The sequence below is a fragment of the Labeo rohita genome, chromosome 21 (genome assembly GCF_022985175.1).
Source record: "Labeo rohita strain BAU-BD-2019 chromosome 21, IGBB_LRoh.1.0, whole genome shotgun sequence".
Classification (NCBI taxonomy): domain Eukaryota; kingdom Metazoa; phylum Chordata; class Actinopteri; order Cypriniformes; family Cyprinidae; genus Labeo; species Labeo rohita.
Genome location: NC_066889.1, coordinates 9,617,267 through 9,637,259, shown reverse-complemented (window position 1 = coordinate 9,637,259; position 19,993 = coordinate 9,617,267). Strand labels below are relative to the sequence as shown.

Genomic DNA, 19,993 nt, shown 5'->3' with positions numbered 1-19,993 from the left:
AATGCTATTATATCTAGGGCTGTCAGTCGATTAAATCGATTTTTATCTAGGTAATTACATGATTTTTTGATTAATTGATCTAATTAATCGCAAAATAATCGCACATCAAATTTGGCTGAGAAGTTATTCACAAAAGATAATTTAAAGTCATTGTTGTGTAAAGCATCAAACAGACATCACAAAAAGTAGCTTCACCAAGAAATAATTTGTTTAAAAAAATTTATTTTATTTTATTCAAAATAGAATTTATTACACACATTTATACCCATTTATTACAAACATTTAGGCTGCAAAGGCCTAACATAAACTATGGAAAAGAAGATAAATTGAGAAACATCTCAGTATTTTTTTGTTCATACGATGTAAGTCATCATTGGTAACCAAAACAACTTTGTTACCAACAGTCTTCAAAATACCTTATTTCATGTTCCACAAAAGAAAGCTTTACAATGACACGAGGGTGAGTAAATGATGACAGAATTAAATTTTTTTTGGTGAACTATTCCTTTAATGTTTATATTTTTATTCTTCTTATTTATTTATTATTATTATTATTATTATTATTATTATTATTATTTTAAATGAAATCACATTCTAAATAAGAAACTAACTCCAGCAGGTGGCTGTAAATGTCTCAGATTCGTTCAAATGGCTGCTTCATTTAGGAATTAAGTAAATGGCTCTTTGGTTCACGAGTTCGTTCAAAATGCGGATTCATTCAGAAACTAAACACTGCTGTGTTGCTCAGAGAAGCGCAACAATTCTGCTATGGCTTCAAAGGTAATATGTTCTCTGCGAAACTGACCAAAAACACATAAAATTGTGTTTAAAATATAACACAATATCAACTTCTTATTTACTGAACTGTTGTATAAAAATCACATTTAATCTTGTGATAGATTGGGACAAAATCAGCACTCGTGTCATATTGCCCTATATTATATTACAGTCATGTGAAAAAGTTAGGACACCCTATTGAATTCCATGGTTTTAGGTATCAGGACATCATTCAAAAAAACTGGTCCTTGGCTGGTCTTAAAATTTTGAAAATAAAACCTCAGATGAACAACACCACATGACAAATTACACCCTGTCATTTTTTACTGAACCAAAATAAAGCCAAAATGGAAAAGCCATGTGTGACAAAGTTAGGACGCCTTTAATGTTAACATTGGAATTAAGAGGGTAAATAACAGTCAAGCACTGCTAATCAAATACCTTTGATTTAACTGATCATCAGCAAGTCTGAGCACCTCTATAAAAGCATAAGCTTTGGCAGTTTGCTGATTTGGAGCCTTCAGGTGTGTGTTAACACAATGCCAAGAAGGTAAGACATCAGCAATCATCTTAGAGAAGCAATTGTTGCTGCTATCAATCTGAGAAGAGTAATATGGCCATTTCCAAACAATTTGAAGTTTATTCACAAGTGGAAGACATTTAAAACAGACACCTCTCCTTCCAGGAGTGGACATCCCAGAAAATTCACCGCAAGATCAGACCGTGTAAAGCTCAGAGAAAATGGCAGACAATCCAAGAACTACACCTCAGACTCTACAGGCCTCAGTTAACATGTTAAATGATAAAGTTCATGACAATACCATTAGAAAAATATGGGACAAAATGGCATGTTTGGAAGGCTTGGCAGAAGAAAGCCTCTTCTATCTAAAAAAAAAAAAAAACATTGCTGCACAGTGTAGGTCTGCAAAGTTGCATCTGAACAAAACACAAGTCTTCTAGAATAATGTCCTTTGAACAGACGAGACCGATGTGGAGATGTTTGGCCATAATGCACAGCGCTAAGTTTGGTGAAAACCTAAAGAGCATGTCAACACAAACACCTCATACCAAAAGACAAGCATGCTGGAGAAGGGCTGATAATTTTGGGCTTGTTTTGTAGCCACAGGACCTGGGCACCTCACAGTCATTGAGTTGGCCATGAGCTCCTCTGTATATCAAAGTATTCTAGAGTCAAATGCGAGGGCATCTGTCTGACATCTAAAGTTGGGCCAAAATTGGGTCATGCAGCAGGACAATGATCCCAAGCACACCAGCAAATCTACAACAGAATGGCTGAAAAGAAAAGAATCAAGGCGTAGCAATAGCCCAGTCCATGTCCAGAGCTCATTCTGACTCAAATGCTGTGGTGAAAGCTGTGCATAAGCAAATGCCCACCAACCTCAATAAACTGGCGCAACGTTGAAAAGAAGAGTGGTCCAAATTCCTCTAGAACAGTGTGAGAGACTGATAAAGTCACACAGAAAATGAATGCTTCAAGTATTGCTACTAAAAGTGGATCTGCAGGCAATTGACTCATAGTGTGTCCTAACTTTGTCACACATGGCCTTTTCCTCTTGGCTGTATTTTTGTTTAATAAATAATGACACTGTGTGATATGCCATGTGATGATGTTGATCTGAGGATTTATTTTTCAAATTTTAAGACCTGCCAAGGACCAGATAATTTTTTATTATGTCCTGATACAGAAAACCATGAAATTCAATAGGGTGTCCTAACTTTTTCACATGACTGTATATTATATTATATTATATTATATTATATTATATTATATTATATTGTATTATGTAGAACAACATTGAACTGCGTTCAGATGAGATGTTGTCAGGCCATAATTCATTAAAAATGAATTTTCCTGTCTAGTCTGCCTTTATACTGTGCTTGTAGTGTGCGCTTTTCAATTGCACGCACAAATGCACCGGCATGCACTGTAGCCTGTAGCCAATGGTGTAGTTATGTAGTCAGTTAAGCCACGAACTTACCAAAAAAGGCAATTAAAGCTGCCTTAAAACTGTGCATGCATGTATGCACAGTATTTGTTATGTAGGAGTCAGATTTGAGAACGCGTCTCTGAAATGCAGTGGTTTTCAAAACTGTGCTGGTCTTTCTCATCTAACACACCTGATTCAACTCGTCAGCACATTAGTGAGTCAGAAAAGGTGAAGAGTGAGAAATACGATGCATGTCAGATCCACGTCACGTTCAGGAGAGGCAGCTCTTAAAGTTATAGCAGCCAAATAACCTAATAACACACCTGCTGTGTTATGTCTGTTAATCAAAGAAAAAATTAGTGTATCAATAATTTAATAACTTGAATAACCTTAATAAGGCTCGAATTCTCATTATTAACTAAGTATTATCTATGAACTAACTATACTTTTGCCTCAATATACTCCTAATTACTGCTTATTAATACATAATAGGATTGAGTAGGATTAAGGATTTAAAATAAGGTAAGAATAAGACATTAATATATGTTTTTAAGTAATAAAAAACAGACAATATCCCAGTACTATTCATGCTAATAATAACCAACTAGTTAATAGTGAGAACTGGACACTAAAGTGTTACCAAATACTCACCAAAGTATTTAAAGTGAGAAGGGTACATAAAAACGCATGCATTTTACAGTTTAACTTTAAATTTTGATGTTAAATGTACTACTGTATTGTATATAAATCTTCTACAGTCTATACACAATATTGAGTTCAATTACATAAGTAACAGTAAACCCTTACTTTACTTTTTCAAGGGAAAAGTAATTAAATTACAGTACCTAAATACTTAGTAACTAGTTACACCCAGCACTGGCACTGTACAGGTCTGGTATAAAGAATATTTTTGCTCAGGTGACCGAAATGCCTGGCCAGTAGAGAAAAGTTTTACTCTGCAAGGGAAAAAAAAAAAATAATAGAGGTTGGAGGAAATATTGACCAGAACCTGTGTGAGGTGAGAGAATTTCAGGTTAGTCGACTAATTTATGCTGCCCTGTTGACCACTATGTCATATGATAGTTAATCACATGCTTTTTTTCATTCTTTGAGAACTTTCTGTGATGTACTGAACATTGTGAGTTCTGCTAATTTAAATTTATTTACATTAGCTAGCTACCATGGATAAAGTTTTGTTAAAATAGCAAGAATGATTTGTGATAGTCATTGAGGCATCAGTGAGAAGATGAAAATAAATCACCAGTGCACTGTATTTCATCATTTTCCAGCAAAATTGTATGAATTTGTAGCTGTCATGTAGTTACATTTATAGTTGTCATTTCCATCAATAATTATGTAATTTTATGTAAAAGTGTAGACAATTCAAAAAATGTTAGTATATTAGATTTCATGTAATATATTTCTGCACCTCACAAACAGAACATGGAGAAACTGGTTTGTAAGATCCATATTATTCACCGAAACTTTTCATGGCATGACAGCACTTTTCCTATCACCAGCTGTCTGTTTTTTCAATACTCAAACCTCTGCTGTTCCTTTTTCCAAATATCTCCTCTTCTTTCCATTTCCCTTTTTTATTTTATTATTTTTTTACGACTCGCTGTTCAAAGGGCATCCAAAGGCTTGCCGCAAGCATGAATATTTCAAACGCAGTTTTCTGCGTCCTCCTTGTGAATCTCTCATCTTCGTAGCGCCCCGATGCAGATGTTCAGCCGAGGGAAGGAATAGAAAGCAAACATAATCAAAGCCGTCTTGTCTGTCTGTGGACCTCTGTGCAGTTAAATATGAATCAGTCTTTTGATTGAGTCACACTGGAGAGACAGGCAGTCAAAAACAAGCGCAGTAAACAAATCAAATGAGAGGCAGATGCGGAGCTAAATCTGAGAGGGGTAATGAAGCAAACGCAGGAGACGAACAGACAGCAGACATGCTTACGCTGTCCCTCTAGCACTGTGTTACCGCTGTGCTTGTGCGCATACGTGCGTTGGCGTACGTCTTTTGGCTATGTATCTCTTTTGTGTTCTTGTCTCTTGTCTGTGTGCTTTTTGAATGCGTTTTGTGTGTTTACTGACTTTTAGGCAACTTTTATTAAATTGCTAAACTCCTTGTTTTAAAGGCCCTACTGGAGACACAGAACGAACTCCGAACCCACGTGCCCAATTTCACCTTCAACTTGGGATTCTCCGGAAAGTTCTTCCATGCTGGTGAGCAAATATCACATTGTTAGCTTAGCAAAATGCTAACAATTCACTCTCTTGATATGTGTAAGCTTTAATCAGCAAGCACTGAGCTTCTGTTGGTTATGATGCTGTTTTAGAAAGCAGCTTTTAGAATAAATATCAGGATGTTTACCGTTTGTGTCCATGTAATTATATTTCAGGCACAGATGAGGAGGACCTAGGAGATGACCTGCTTCTGTCCTACAGTAAGGAGTTCTGGTGGTTCCCCCACATGTGGAGTCACATGCAACCACATCTCTTCCACAACCAGTCTGTGCTGGCCGAACAAATGCTGCTCAACCGAAAGTTTGCGGAGGTGATACTCTAGATTAAATAATCAAAGAGATGATCTTGAAAAAAAAAATATTTCATTTATTTGTTTGTGTGTTTTTGTTTGCTAAAACCCTTTTTGAAAAATGGGGCTATTTAGGGCCCAATCACCAATTGCCTTTTTTTTTTAATCATATAAAACCATATAAAACCATGAATGCCCATCCATGCATGCTATTTGATCTTATATTGTCTACAAGCACTATTTATGACTTTCTTTTGTCTCTTTTTGTTGTAAAAGATTAGCGAGAGAATGTAAGGAGTAGCTGCCTCAGCAGATTTTAAATGTACGGATTTCACAGTTAAAGTTCACTTCCAGAGCAAAAATTTACAGATAATGTACTTACCCCCTTGTCATCCAAGATGTTCATGTATTTCTTTCTTTGGTCGTAAAGAAATTGTGTTTTTTTGAGGAAAACATTTCAGGATTTTTCTCCATATACTGAACTTCAATGGTGCCCCCCGATTTTAAACTTCCAAAATGCAGTTTAAAATGCAGCTCTAAAGGGCTCTAAATGATCCCAACCAAGAAAGAAGGGTCTTATCTAGCAAAATGTTTGGTTATTTTCTAAAAAAAAAATTACAATTTAGATACTTTTTAACCTCAAACTCTCATTGCTCGTCTGCCTGATCTTTGTATGTTCACTTTGTAAACAATAATTTTAAAGGAGAAAGGAGAGTTTTTTTGACATACTCTAACTGTCTTGTACTGGAAAAACGGAGTTCAGGCAGACGAGACAAGACAAGCATTTGGGGTTAAAAACTATTTAAATTGTAATTTTTTTTTTTTTTTTTTTTTTTTTTTTTTTTTTTTTTTTTTTTTTTAGAAAATAACCATTTTGCTAGATAAGACCCTTCTTCCTCGGCTGGGATCGTTTAGAGAAACTGCATTTTGGACGTTCAAAATCGGGGGCACTATTGAAGTCCAGTATATGGAGAAAAATCATAAAATGTTTTCCTCCAAAAAAATAGTTACTTTATGACTAGAAAGAATGACATAAACATCTTGGATGACAGGGGTGAGTACATTATCTGTAAATTTTTGTTCTGGAAGTGAACTTTGTGGAGTGAAGGTGTAACTAATTTTAACTTAACAAATCACATGCAAACACTTACAGTGTGTGGCAAAACACAAAATTATCGAAAGCACTTACTTTCTGAACACCAGGGATGATATACTTCTGCATTTAGCCTAGTAGAGGTATAGATGAAATTGGTATGGAGTTACGCACAATTATTGGTTCATGTGCTGAAGCACACTATTTTTGACTAGTTGCTTTTGTTGTTCCCTTTCAGGAGCATGGCATTCCCACAAACATGGGTTATGCGGTGGCTCCCCATCACTCTGGAGTGTATCCTATCCATTTGCAGCTGTACGAGGCCTGGAAGAAAGTGTGGGGCATCAAAGTGACCAGTACAGAGGAGTATCCCCACCTCAAACCCGCACGCTTCCGCAGGGGCTTCATACACAGCGGCATCAGTGTAAGAACGCCTTTAATGGATTAAGTGAAGATAAAAATTGGGAGAAATTGAGAGAATGGATTTTGGAAGTAACACCTGGGGCCAACATGTTGCTAACATATGCATTACCAATACACCAAGGCTCCAGTTTTTCCTCTGTATAAAAACGTTTTTATTCAGACTGTAGCCTGCATAGCTGTATAGTCAAATGATACTATGTTGAATTCTTATTCCAAATCAGTACGATAAACCCCAGGCTATTTTGTGTACAGTTTGAGCTTCGAATCCCAGTAGGGGGTTAAGGGCAAACTGTTTGTGAAAGTACAATTTTATATATATATTTTTTTTTTTTTTTTTTTATCAGCTGTGCATCGCTTCAGGGGACAACAGAGAGAGAGTATGACAAAAGCTCGGTGAATCATGACAGAGCGGTTTCTCTGTGCGTGTAAATGTAAGAATGTATGTGAATTTGCCACAATGGCCAGAAACAAAAGCACCTTGGGAATCATAAACAGCAGCTATATTTTTTTTCTAAACGCACATGAGCCATCTAACATTTCTTCATCCTGACAGATAGTTATTATCCAGTGTTCATATCGGGGGAAAGATAATCATGCAGTGTGTACATGTATTATATTGGAGGTCCTTTTTTAGAATGAGGGAAAAAAAGCACATTTAATTTAAACCATCTTCATTCTACCATCATTCGCTGTAAAATAAGATCATGTATGCAGATGTGTGGGCCACGTTATTAGGGATGCTGTTTTGTTAGAGCAGAAGCATTCCAACCATTACATGTCAACTCTGTTGGACGTGGTCCAGTTATACTTTATTTTTCAACGCTGAGGTCAGACAGTCAATCAGTTCCCGCTCTAGTCTAAAATGACTCTCAAATGAGATTACGTAATTATGGTTTTAAAGAATTAGTTCACTTCCAGAACAAAAACAAAAACGGATCAAAAAGATAATGTACTCACCCCCGTCATCTGAGATGTTCATGTCTTTCTTCAGTTGTAAAGAAATTGTCTTTTGAGGAAAACATTTCAGGATTTCACTCCATGTAATGGACTTCTATGGTGCCCCCAAATTTGAACTTCCAAAATGCAGTTTAAATGCAGCTTCAAAGTGCTCTAAGTGATCCCAGCCTAGAAAATAGAGTCTTATCTAGGAAAACGATCGTTTTGTTTTTTTTTGAGGGGGGAAAAAAAATAAATAAAATAAGTTCACACAGAGCTAGACGAGACGAGCGTTTGAGGTTAAAAAGTATATGAATTGCAGTTTTAATAAAAAAAAAAAAAGAAGCAATCTTTTTGCTAGATAAGACACTTTTTTCTTAGCTTTTTTCTTAGAGTCCTTTGAAGCTGCATTTAAACTGCATTTTGGAAGTTTAAATTTGGGGGCACCATAGAAGTTCATTTCATGGAGAGAAATCCTGAAATATTTTCGTCAAAAAACATAATTTCTTTAGGACTAAAGAACGAAAGACATAAACATCTTGGGTGGCAAGGTAGTGAGTACATTATCTCATTTACTGTATATAAAATTGAATTTGATATGCAGTCACAGATGTATTTACATACGGCTCTTAAACTTTTTTTCTTATGCTTTTTAATTTAAAATAGATCATTTTAAATAGAGATTACATAGTTAAAGGAAATGGCTTTGTTTTTCAGGTGTTACCTAGACAGACCTGTGGTCTCTTCACTCACACCATCTTCTATAATGAGTATCCTGGAGGCTCTAAAGAGCTGGACAAACTCATTAATGGAGGAGAGCTTTTCCTAACCGTGCTTCTCAACCCAGTAAGTAGTGGCAAAGTGTAATTCACAAACTGTTTTATACATAATAAAGAATACAACAATAACTTTTAGGCCTGTTGGGGATTTTAAGTTATTTACTTTAATTTTTAAAATTTAAGCCGCTATTCGCTGAAAATTTTCCTGTACTCCGTAGCTCTCAAATCTCATTTAGATATTTGCATGTTTAAACTTGCTGTATCTCTATGGAGGATCGAGAGTGCCATACTAATTATTAATCTTAAAAAGTGAAGCTAAAAATGCATTGATGCGTTTAATGAAAGATTTATTGATTAATATGTCACTCGCAGTCTTCTAATGTCTTGCAAGCTTTACAGTCGTAGCATTTCTTTAAACACGTTTTAAATAATGGCTATATATTTTGTAGTTTTGTAGTCTAACTTTATAATGTTTCTTTTGTTAAATAGTATTATTCTTCTTAATACATGTGTACACTACTATTCAAAAGTTTGGGGTCTATAAGATTTTTTTTTTAACATTTATCATTTTTTTCAACAAGCATTAATTTAATAAAAAGTGACAACAAAGACATTTATAGTGTTACAAACCATTTTTATTCATTTGTTTTAAGGTTAAACTGTTTTCACTATTGATAATGTTTCTTGAGCACCAAATCAGCATATTAGAACGATTTCTGAAGGATCAAACTGGAGTAATAGCCGCTGAAAATACAGCTTTTTCCCAGCTTGTTTTGAAGTCTGCTGTTTAATAATCTAATGAAGGCTGGGCCCTTAATGAGTTCTTACGATGTATTTTAAACCAGATCAGCATCTTCATGACCCACCTTTCCAACTACGGGAATGATCGTCTCGGCCTGTACACCTTCAAGAACCTGGTGAAGTTCATACAGATGTGGACCAACCTGAAACTGCAGACTCTCCCACCTGTACAGCTGGCGCAGAGATATTTTCAAATCTTCCCTGAGGAGAGGGACCCCATCTGGCAGGTAACGGAGCAGCCCTGTTGAGGGTCTGTACTGTCCAGGGATCATTTATGGGAAACAAATGCAATTCTATTTAGTGGGAATGGATCAGCGGAGGTTGAGAGTGTTGAGCGGTGTTGTCGTAATATGTGGCGAACAGTTTTTGTATGGCTGTCTGCACATTTACTCTAATGTACAACGAGTGAAAATGGTTTTCCGTGTAGCCTGCCAGGAAATCAGAGAATGCTATTTTTGAAATTGGTTGCTATAATTCAGTTGAAAGTTGGAGGCAATGCAGAAGATCTGTCTTTCTCTCTGTATCTTTCCCCCGCTCACCCCATTTCAATTTATCCAGCTTCTTTATTTCTCACTCTTTCTAACTCACTTGTTTTGTTTCACCCTTAGAGAAAGAGAAAGTGGGAGCCTGAAAGCTCTAAATCCCTCTTTTGATCTCTCTCGTTTCCTGTCAAGGTTGAGGTCCCATCTTTTCTGTCGGCTCTCCAGTGTTCCACAGCTTGCCTTGCTCTGAATAATCTTCTTTCCTTTGCAGTTGTTTTCCCAAGAAATCTGCAAGCTGCTGTTACATGCAGAGGAAAGATACAACTTGGAAAGAGTTTAGATTTTATTTTAGACTAAATACAGCGTGTCCATGGCTCTTTCCCAAAAACTATTGAGCTGTTCTTCTGCCTACATCCTACATGGGCAGCTATTTTCTAAGGGAGGTCATCTTCTATAGTGCAAATTTATGATAGATAAGGCAAAATTATGTCTTGTATTGAATATGAGACTCCCTTTACGATTGAGGTCAGTGGGGTATACTGTATGTCAAACGTCACCTGACAGAACCTTAGGAGCAGTATGGACTGATGGTGATTTTATTCAGTTTATTCAGATGCCATTTTATTCAGTTTTAATATCAGAATGTTAGTGAAAAGAAGAGAAATAAAATACTTATAGATATCAGTCAGCATATGTGAGGGACATTGGTTATAATCATCTTTGGTATCTCCTTTGGAGGCATTATGAGTAAAACAGCTCAGTATTTAACAAAGCACATACAAAAGACCTGGGCTGCATTTACCAAATACATCACTGCCACCAATGGTCTCTGCGATCATCCTAGCTTACAGTGCTTTTGAGAAACGCAGCCAAGAACCGGAATCTATGTAACCTGTTATACAGAATACGGAAGTTGGTTGTGCAGAAGAGCAGGGGTTCTCAACTCAGGCCCTTGCACTTTCCTGCAAAGTGTAGCTCCAACCTTGATCAAACTCACATGCCTATAATAGGGCCCTATGAAATCCGTTTTATTTTTGTTTTCCTAAATTCTGTTTTATTTTTTTATTCTATGTTCCATTTTTTTCTGTTTACATTTTTCTGGAATCTGTTTTTTTTCCATTTTTATTTTGTCTGGATTTTTTTTAATGGTTAAATTACATTTTATTAATCTAAAAAGTAAGTCTAATTAATTAAAATTATGAAACTTATACAATTTAACATCAAATTATTACAAGTTCAACAAAAAGTACATGTTTAGGGATGAAATGTTTTTTTGTTTTTTTTTTTCTCCTTCTGTTTTATTGTTAACAAATTCTGTTTAAGCATGTTTAAGCATTATTTGAATTCATAAACACTTAATTTATTAAAGTTCATTTTTACAATAGCCAAATGTCGCCCTGCCCCCCTAAGAAATTCTGTATTTTGTATATACATTTTTCTGGTTATCAAATAAAGGCATAATATGAAGAGTTGCAAAAGCCTCTAAATCCATATGACATCTTTCTTTAAAAAATGCATTTTTATCAGGCTCCGATGTATAGGTTTCTATGTAAGTACCAGTACTTCTGATTGGGCTGAGGCTGGGATTTTAGTGAGTTTAAAATAAAAGTATTTGATGGACGTATAATATGTGTCGAGAGCATTCACTCAGTATAATTATCTCATTTTTGAACCAGATGGCTTTTAGGGGGTTTTGCATCTGATCATCATATGCATCATATATTCATTTAATTTATCTTTTAATCAAACAAACTTTGTTTGGCAAACAAAGTTACTATTAAAATGAAAACATCAAAAAAAATATTGTGTCATTACTCCTTAATAAAATAAAGTTTTCATAATTTTAGTAATAGTAGTTGTAGTATTACATACATTCTACTAAACAATAGTAATATATGTCTTCAAACTAAAGCGAACTTTTATTTTGATGGGTTGCCGTGAGTACCATTACATTTCTGTGTGTATATGGTATGACTATAATGAATTATCTCAATGAAACAGTAAAATACTCATGAAGTAAATATTTAGAGATGCTAGTCCGTATCGTGATTTAAGTGTTAATGACCTACTTTTGATTAACTCATCTAAACTTTGACAAATTCCGTGACAATCCGCGTTATATAGTAAATTCCATTTTTATGCCTGGATTCCGCTATTCTGTCCATGTTTTCTGAATCATGGAAATCATAGGCCCGTACTGTAACAATAGAGTTTGATATTAGCATGCAGATAAGCTGATAACACAATGTTCAAAATAAGCCTAAAGGCCAATTTACACCGCACAAACACCAACAAACAAGTTGGCGTTAGGTTTAGAATTTTATGAAAATAGCTGTCATGTTCACACTGCCCCAAAAGACACTGAAAACGTTGATTGAACATGTTCACTCAAGTGAAAACAAACCCTGACATCACCAACAGGCACTGACAGGGGTAACACACTGTTCAGACAAAACCCAACAAACGTATTTGTTGGCATTTGTGTGTGTGGTGTGAATTGTACTTAAAAAAAAAAAATACACAGCAAACGTAAATAGTGAGTAAATGATCATTTTTGAGTATTTTAAAAGTTTGGTTTCATTAATTTGTTTTTGAAAGTCTCTTATGATCACCAAGGATGCATTTGTTTAATTAAAAATACAGTAAAATGTTGATACTTTGAAATATTACAATTTAAAATAACTGCTTTCTGTTTTTACCTTTTATTTCTTCCTGTTATGGCAAAGCTGAACTTTCAGCAGCCATTACTCTAGTCTTCAGTAGCTACATTTACATAAACACCTTTTGTGTCAGTTGGAATGAAACCATTTGGATTAATGAATCTGAAAATTAGTGTTTGCATGAACGCTAAATAAAATGATGTGCACATTTGCATGTTGCAAGCTTTCAGTTGGATTTGATCTTTTGACTCTGCATGAATATATACAGAATTTCTCTGCTGGTTTAAGATGTGAATACTAGCCATCCTCCTGCTGCTTTTCTTTGTTTTAAAAGGCAGACTTTATATTTATCTATTTCGGGTCCTAATTAGGAGCTTTGTGCCGTGCTGCTTATATTCATCAAGCTGTAAAAATGCTGCTTCCCTTGTCTAAAACAGTGTGTCTGTGGATTCGAAGCTAGTACTGGTGAGACAACATTTGTCCTGCCCTGTTTCACAGACGATAAGTGGAAGGAGAATCTTGGATTGACACAACAGTCATTTATGACACTTATGATTCAACAACAGCAGCTGTTTCATGCGTCATACATAATTACGCCATTTCTGCGTCATTGCACGTGCATAATTCTCCTTATAAGACACTCTCAATTATGCTGTATGATATTTGGAGCAGCCTTTACATCAGTGCCTTAAAGTTCTGTCTAGGTAGGGAGTTACTAGGTTTCAGAACAGAGCTCATTTTTACTGTTAGCGTAAACTGTGACCCCATGAGTACATTAATAATAAATTCACAAACCAAATGTGTTAATTCAGTGTAATTATTCCTTTTAGCACTGGCATGTTCTCAAGCAAGACTCTTCGGTCATTAGTGCCGTGGCGCTAGCTGTTAATCTCATTAGGACAGACAGGTGTTGAATTGCTGGTGGTTTGCAGTCTTGATGCACCGTTTGACCATTTCACATTTGTGCAAGATTCTAATTTAGAGGCAAGGGTTAAAGCTGTTAATTCATTACCGCCGTTGCCAGCATCTTCAGCTGTGATGGATGAAGGGCTCAAAATGGCTGTTGCAGGACATCTTTCTCCTGAGATGCTTCAAAGCTCTTGACAGGGGTTGGTTTATGGTTTATGCTTCTGATTTCTATCTGGTTAATTCCATAAAACGGCCACCTCTGGGATGTTATTAGGGCAAGTTTAGAGACTAAATCTGAATTAATCTAAAATCTGGACTCTGCTGATGTGTTGTAAGATATTTGAAATGCTTGAATAGTTTGTTTTAATTTGGCCAGATAACAGCCATCCTGCCCATAATCCACTTTTCCTGCTGATGTTAAATCCAAGTCCAAGGGCTCAGGTTACATCTAAATTCCTATATAATCTAAGCATGTTCTGAACTTTTGGACATCCTATTTTGGCGTACTCTACATCTGAATATACATACTTCCCTGCAAAAAAAAAAAAAAAAGTACATCTCGCCCTGGCTAATTTTGTAAAACAGTATGTTTCTCGTATTCATGCTGGCTTGGTGAATGAGAACAATTTTTCCAGCTTCTTTATAATTTCCTGCTGGTTATTGAGGCACAACGATTGACTCACTGCAGTGTTTTTATTGTGAATGTTCTCATTTCAATGATGTATGGGTAGCACTTCACTTTTGTTCGTTTCTTACCGTTACAGGACCCCTGTGAGGACAAAAGACATAAAGACATCTGGTCTAAAGAAAAGACCTGTGACCGTTTCCCCAAGCTGCTTATCATCGGACCTCAGAAGACTGGTGGGTGTTGTGTGCTGCCACCCATTTCACACACATGTGCACTTGCGCCATCTAGCTGTGTTTGCTAGATTTGCTCTCTTTTAAAACCATTTTACAGCAATTTTCCATCTAGATCTAATGTTATAAGGGTGCCTTCCAGGACATGTCAGCAAATGTAATGCTGTAAATACAAATATTACAATTTACTGTAGCAATTCCTGTTGTTCTTATTCCAACTTTGATTAACATTTATTTTATTTATAACTCCCCTTTTTTGATTGGCTATTGTTTTGCTTACCAGAATGTTAGCAGTGTTAGTGATCCAATATTTGGCCATTTTAGGATGCCTACATTTCATTTACTACCAGTTACATAGATAGATAAATAGACAGATAGATAGAGAGATAGATAGATAGATAGATAGATAGATAGATAGATAGATAGATAGATAGATTAGAGCTGTCAAATAATAAAAATTTTCTGATCTAATTAATTTACGTGATGTGCCTATTCATTTATCAAATTAATCGCAAATTAATCACACATTCATTTGGGCTTAGAATTTTCCGCCAGAAGATAATTACTAATCATTATTGTGTTAAATGAGGAAAAAAAAAAATTGAATAGACAAAAGTGGCGTTAGAAAGAAATATTTTGATTCAACAGATTATTTTACATATAAACAGTGTACATTTACTGTTCAGAGGTGGCACGAATGCATTTACACTGCAATAAAAAAAAAAAATACATTCTTAAAAATTATTCATAATTAATAATTAATTAATAATTTAAATGTATAATGATCTAAGGAAAAGGGATTTTAAATAAGCATTTAATTTGTTTTAAGAACAAAATTTAATAGTGAAAATTAAATGTAAAAAAAAATTAAACGATACTCTGTATACGAAACTACAAACCACCAGTTTGTGGTGACAAATCACTGTTTTAATGAGTGAGTCATTCGGTCATTCATTCAACCATTTTGTTCAAACAGCTGATTTATTCAGAAACAAAGCAAAGGACTGAATCATTGGCTCACTCGATTCATTGACTCATCTCAGGTCATTTGTGTAAACACTACAACTTTGTGGTGGTGTAATTTAATTAGTAATTTTCAGATTTTTTTTTTTTTCCTAAATGTATTACTCAGTTATGGGTGTAGTGCTGTGATTATCTTACAACAGGTATGTTTTTTCCAGCATACAGTGCTCTTGAATCAAGTATGCACAGCAGGGTTGGTGGGGTTTTATTTCCTTACAGGCTCGGGCTCAGATGTATGCAGGCTTTCTGCTGCAACCCTGGCTGCTCCTCAGTAAAAAGTGAATTCAGTTTTACAGCATTGACTAATTAAACTTCTAAAGATGTCTTCAGGGAGCAATAGCCCACTCTAAGAGTGGGTAGTAAAATGGCTATGTTAATCTTCTCAATAAAAGTTAGATTAGGGGGTTGGGCCTTAGACCAACATTTATTTATTTATATATTTATTTATTTTTATTTTTTGCGCTGTAATTACTTCACTTTCTAACCTAGTATATTAGCTGCCATCATCATTTCAGTAAACTTTCACTCAAACTTTTTCAGGGTTTATACTGCATACTGTACAAATATATATTTACTTATATTGTTCAATAGCAGCATTCCCAAACACTCAATAGCAGAGTCACAGTTGGCTCCTGAAGTCTGAGACTACTAATGAAATTTTATTATTGTTATATTTTTCTCATTTAAGTTTTATTTTCAGTCGTTTTCTTAATAAATAATCAACTTATTCTGTCTTGTGTTTGTTCAGGAACTACTGCTCTCTATCTATTCCTGGGCATGCATCCCGATTTGACCAGTAACTACCCCAGCAAAGAGACCTTTGAAGAAATCCAGTTCTTCAACGGCCGAAACTACCACAAAGGCATTGACTGGTATGTGGTGGTATTATGAAAGAAACAAAAATCTCCTGCATAGTTGTTATATACCGTATATGTTAATTTTGAGGTTGTTTATTTGCTAGTGTACAACTAAAAGTTGATCAAATAAACATTTAGCAGATTGAAAACCCATTCACACCAAGGACAGTAACTATAACAATAGTTTTAACTACAAAGGAATATTTTTTAGAATTTATTTAATTCTGTGAGAATGGGGAAATCCATAACACAGCTATGTAATAACTTGATAATGTCACAGAGGAACAATATCATTGGAATTACTTTTAAAACATTTTTTCCAGCTGATGAATGATTAAAACATTAGCATCAACATCAGCAGACATCAAAACTTGAACTTCAGAACGTACATGGTTATATATGGTGTGAACAGGTCCTGACAAATTTCTGATTTTAAACCACCCATTTCTGATGCACCCTAACTTACTATATCTATATGGAGTATATCAACACGGACACAGAAAACCACATGATTTTATGAGTTCTTTACAGTCAGTAGCTCTTGTGAACTGCTGTGAAGTACATTGATTGTGAAGGTCTGGCATGCTTTGATGTTAAGAGCATTAAGAGACATGGAGGCTAATGTTCCCATGAGAGGAAGGCATTATGGGTCATTTCAAAACACAACGCTGCCTTTACTAGCTCTTTCTTTGCCTCTTTCAATAGTCTCAAATGTATCTAAAAGAAAGCAGGTGTCTGATGCACATCATCAAGTGCCTCTCTCTCTTCCTGCCTTTCTTTTTCTCTTTAATCAGTTTGCGGAAAAAATGACGGTGGTTGATGGTTCATGTGGCGGTTTGATCTCAAAAACAAGGGCTGGATACAATGCTGATTATAAAGGGAGAGGCACATTTCACCGAACAGAGATAAACAATTGTGCAGCAATAATTAAACGTTTTTTTATAGGTGTTGACACATGTCTCCAATCTGGTTTTCCTCAGAAGTGTGGACTTAATTTAATGAAATGCTAATTGTTTTTTTGTTTTTTGTTTCTATGCTAGGTACATGGAGTATTTCCCTCTACCCTCCAACACTAGCTCAGATTTCTACTTTGAGAAAAGTGCCAACTACTTCGACTCAGAGGTCGCGGCCCGGCGAGCAGCTGCTCTTCTGCCCAAAGCCAAAATCATCACCATCCTTATCAACCCGGCTGACAGAGCCTATTCCTGGTATCAGGTCAGTATCTAACTGCTCATGTGTCATCTCATCACGTACAGGGTCAGTCAAGGCCATGATGCCTGCTCTGGACAGCAGATTAGATCTGCAAATGGGAAAAATATGTAATTCGGAAAGAATTGTAAACAGCATTGTTCTTCTGGGTCCAAAAGGGCTCGTATTTAATACTTCTGTGGGTTGTTTTTTTTTTTTTTCCCCAGAAGCCCACTTATGTTAGTCAAGGTAAGTTGTTTTTGCAGTAACGAGATACTATTTTATTTCAAAAGAGCATGGATAGTTATGTTTTCCATTATTTGACTTTTCAACTTCAAGAGTGCTCTGAAAATGTGCAGTCCATGAAAAATTGTCCTTTTTGAATGTGGGTATTTTGATACTGTAATTTTATGTGGATACTATGGATAAACAAAGATTGTATAAAAATTACATACACCTATACATTTAGCAGCTTATACAAAATGTGTAATTGTCTGTTAGTCTCTTAAATTGTTTACAAAAAAATATTTGTTCACATTCCTTGATGCATAATATCATTACCTTTGTGAAACTGGTTCATTTCGGATCCCTCATAGCATTTCAGTTGAACTGAGATCTTGATTTTAACTTCTAAAACTCAATATCTTTTTTCTGAACTATTCCTTGGTGGGTCTGCTCGCATGTGTTGATTCATTGTCATGTTGAAATGAAATGTCTCCCTACAGTTCAGCTTTTTTTTTTTTTTTCATGTTCATCTTAAAGGAGAAGTACACTTCCAAAACAAAGATTCACATATAATGTACTCACCCCCTTGTCATCCAAGATGTTCATGTCTTTCTTTCTTCAGTCATAAAGAAATTATTTTTTTGAGGAAAACATTTCTGCACCATATCAGTCCATTATATGGAGAAAAATGCTGAAATATTTTCCTCAAAAAACATAATTTCTTTACAACTGAAGAAAGAAAGACATGGGTGTGAGTACATTATATGTGAATCTTTGTTTTGGAAGTGGACTTCTCTTTTAAGCATTATTTGATATAATGTGGAAATCGTAGTTGCATTTATGATGGCCGTCTGAACACATTACAAAATGTACACAATATTAAGTGTCATTTATAAAATTATACTGCCTTTTATCTGTTAACATTGGTAAAATTCATAATCAGTATATTCTAATATAGAAAATAAATACAGAGCCTCTGCACATCCTCAAGTCTTATTGTCATAATTTAACATCATTAAAAGTCTTCAATATCTTGGTATGAAAAATGTGTTAATTATGTGTCACATTAATTATGTGATTATTATACTTCATCAAAGAAGTCTCTTATTTAATAAAAAATATAGAAAAAAACATAATACTGAGAAATATTATTACAATTTAAAATGATGGTTTTCCATTTTAATTCACTTTAAAATGTAATTTACTTCTGAGATACAAAGCTGGAGTCACTACTCCAGTCTGATTTCTGATTGTTGAAATTTCTGATTGTTGAAAACTAAGGCCTTAATATTTTTTTTGCTGTCTGTGGTACTTTTATCAGAATTCTTTGAGCATTTATTTAAAATAGAAATCTTAACAGCTTACAACAACAACAAAAAACCTGTATTAAGTATTAATTTCTTTCAGAAAAAGAAAAAAAAAATGTTCTGACCCCAGACTTTTGAGCGGTATTTTGTATTGTTACAAAATAATTTTATTTAAAGATTTCAAATAAATGCTGTTTTTTTTAAACTTTCTATTCATCAAGGAATCCTTAAAAAAAATAAAAATAAATAAATAATAATAAATCATTATATTAGAATTATTTCTGAAGGATCATGTTCCACTGAAGACTGGAGTATTTTTGATCAAATAAATGCACCCTTGATGAATAAAGAAACTTAAGAAACAAAGAATCTTACTGATCCCAAACTTTTGAACGGCAGTGTACGCATGCAATGAATAATGATAGTTTACTTAATGGTTTTTATATTGTAGCATGTGAGTCTTGACCACAAAACCAGTTTTTTTTTAATTAAGATTTATACGTAAGATTTATACATCTGAAAGTTGAATAAATAAGCTTTCCGTTGATTGATGGTTTGTTAGGATAAGACAGTATTTGGCTGAGATACAACTGTTTGAAAATCTGGAATCTGAGGGTGCAAATAATACAAAATACTGAGAAAATCGCCTTTTAAAGTTATCCATATTAAGTTCTTAGTAAAGCGTATTGCTAATCAAAAATTAAGTTGTAATATATTTACAGTAGGAAATTTAGAAAATATCTTCATGGAACATGATCTTTACTTAATATCCTAATGATTTTTGGCATAAAAGAAAAAATATTATTATTTAATTATTTAAAATAAAATAATTTTGACCCATGCAGTGTATTTTTGGCTATTGCTACAAAGATACCTGTGCTACTTAAGGCTGTTTTGTGGTCCAGGGTCACATATGTTGTAGAAGTTTGTGTTGATGTAAGTCTGATGCATTTCAGGCTTATAGTCCCAAATATAATTAACAATAATGTATAAAATCTTTATCTGCATACAATTTTTCAGGTTGTTATTGGTATGTTGGTGACACAATTACCTTTATGTGGCATTTAATTCAACATAAACTCTTCTCATCTCTGCCTGCCCCGTCACAGGAAAACTTTGCAAAATGCACTACCCTGAAATAAAATGTACTTCATAGGGTGTACTTAGTTTTTCACACCACTGTGTTTTTAA

General features: G+C 34.7%; 1 protein-coding gene across 2 annotated transcripts in view; it reads left to right on the top strand.

Annotated features, from left to right (window-relative positions):
- The window catches only part of ndst1b (N-deacetylase/N-sulfotransferase (heparan glucosaminyl) 1b), a 106,876-nt gene that overhangs the window by 78,196 nt on the left and 8,687 nt on the right, over positions 1–19,993 (top strand). For both annotated transcript variants that reach the window (XM_051092710.1, XM_051092711.1), the window contains exons 5-12: positions 4,864–4,951; positions 5,128–5,282; positions 6,593–6,778; positions 8,431–8,559; positions 9,338–9,520; positions 14,109–14,205; positions 15,974–16,097; positions 17,123–17,297. In XM_051092710.1, the coding sequence (XP_050948667.1) occupies positions 4,864–4,951; positions 5,128–5,282; positions 6,593–6,778; positions 8,431–8,559; positions 9,338–9,520; positions 14,109–14,205; positions 15,974–16,097; positions 17,123–17,297 (1,137 nt within the window). The remainder of the gene's footprint in view (positions 1–4,863; positions 4,952–5,127; positions 5,283–6,592; positions 6,779–8,430; positions 8,560–9,337; positions 9,521–14,108; positions 14,206–15,973; positions 16,098–17,122; positions 17,298–19,993) is intronic.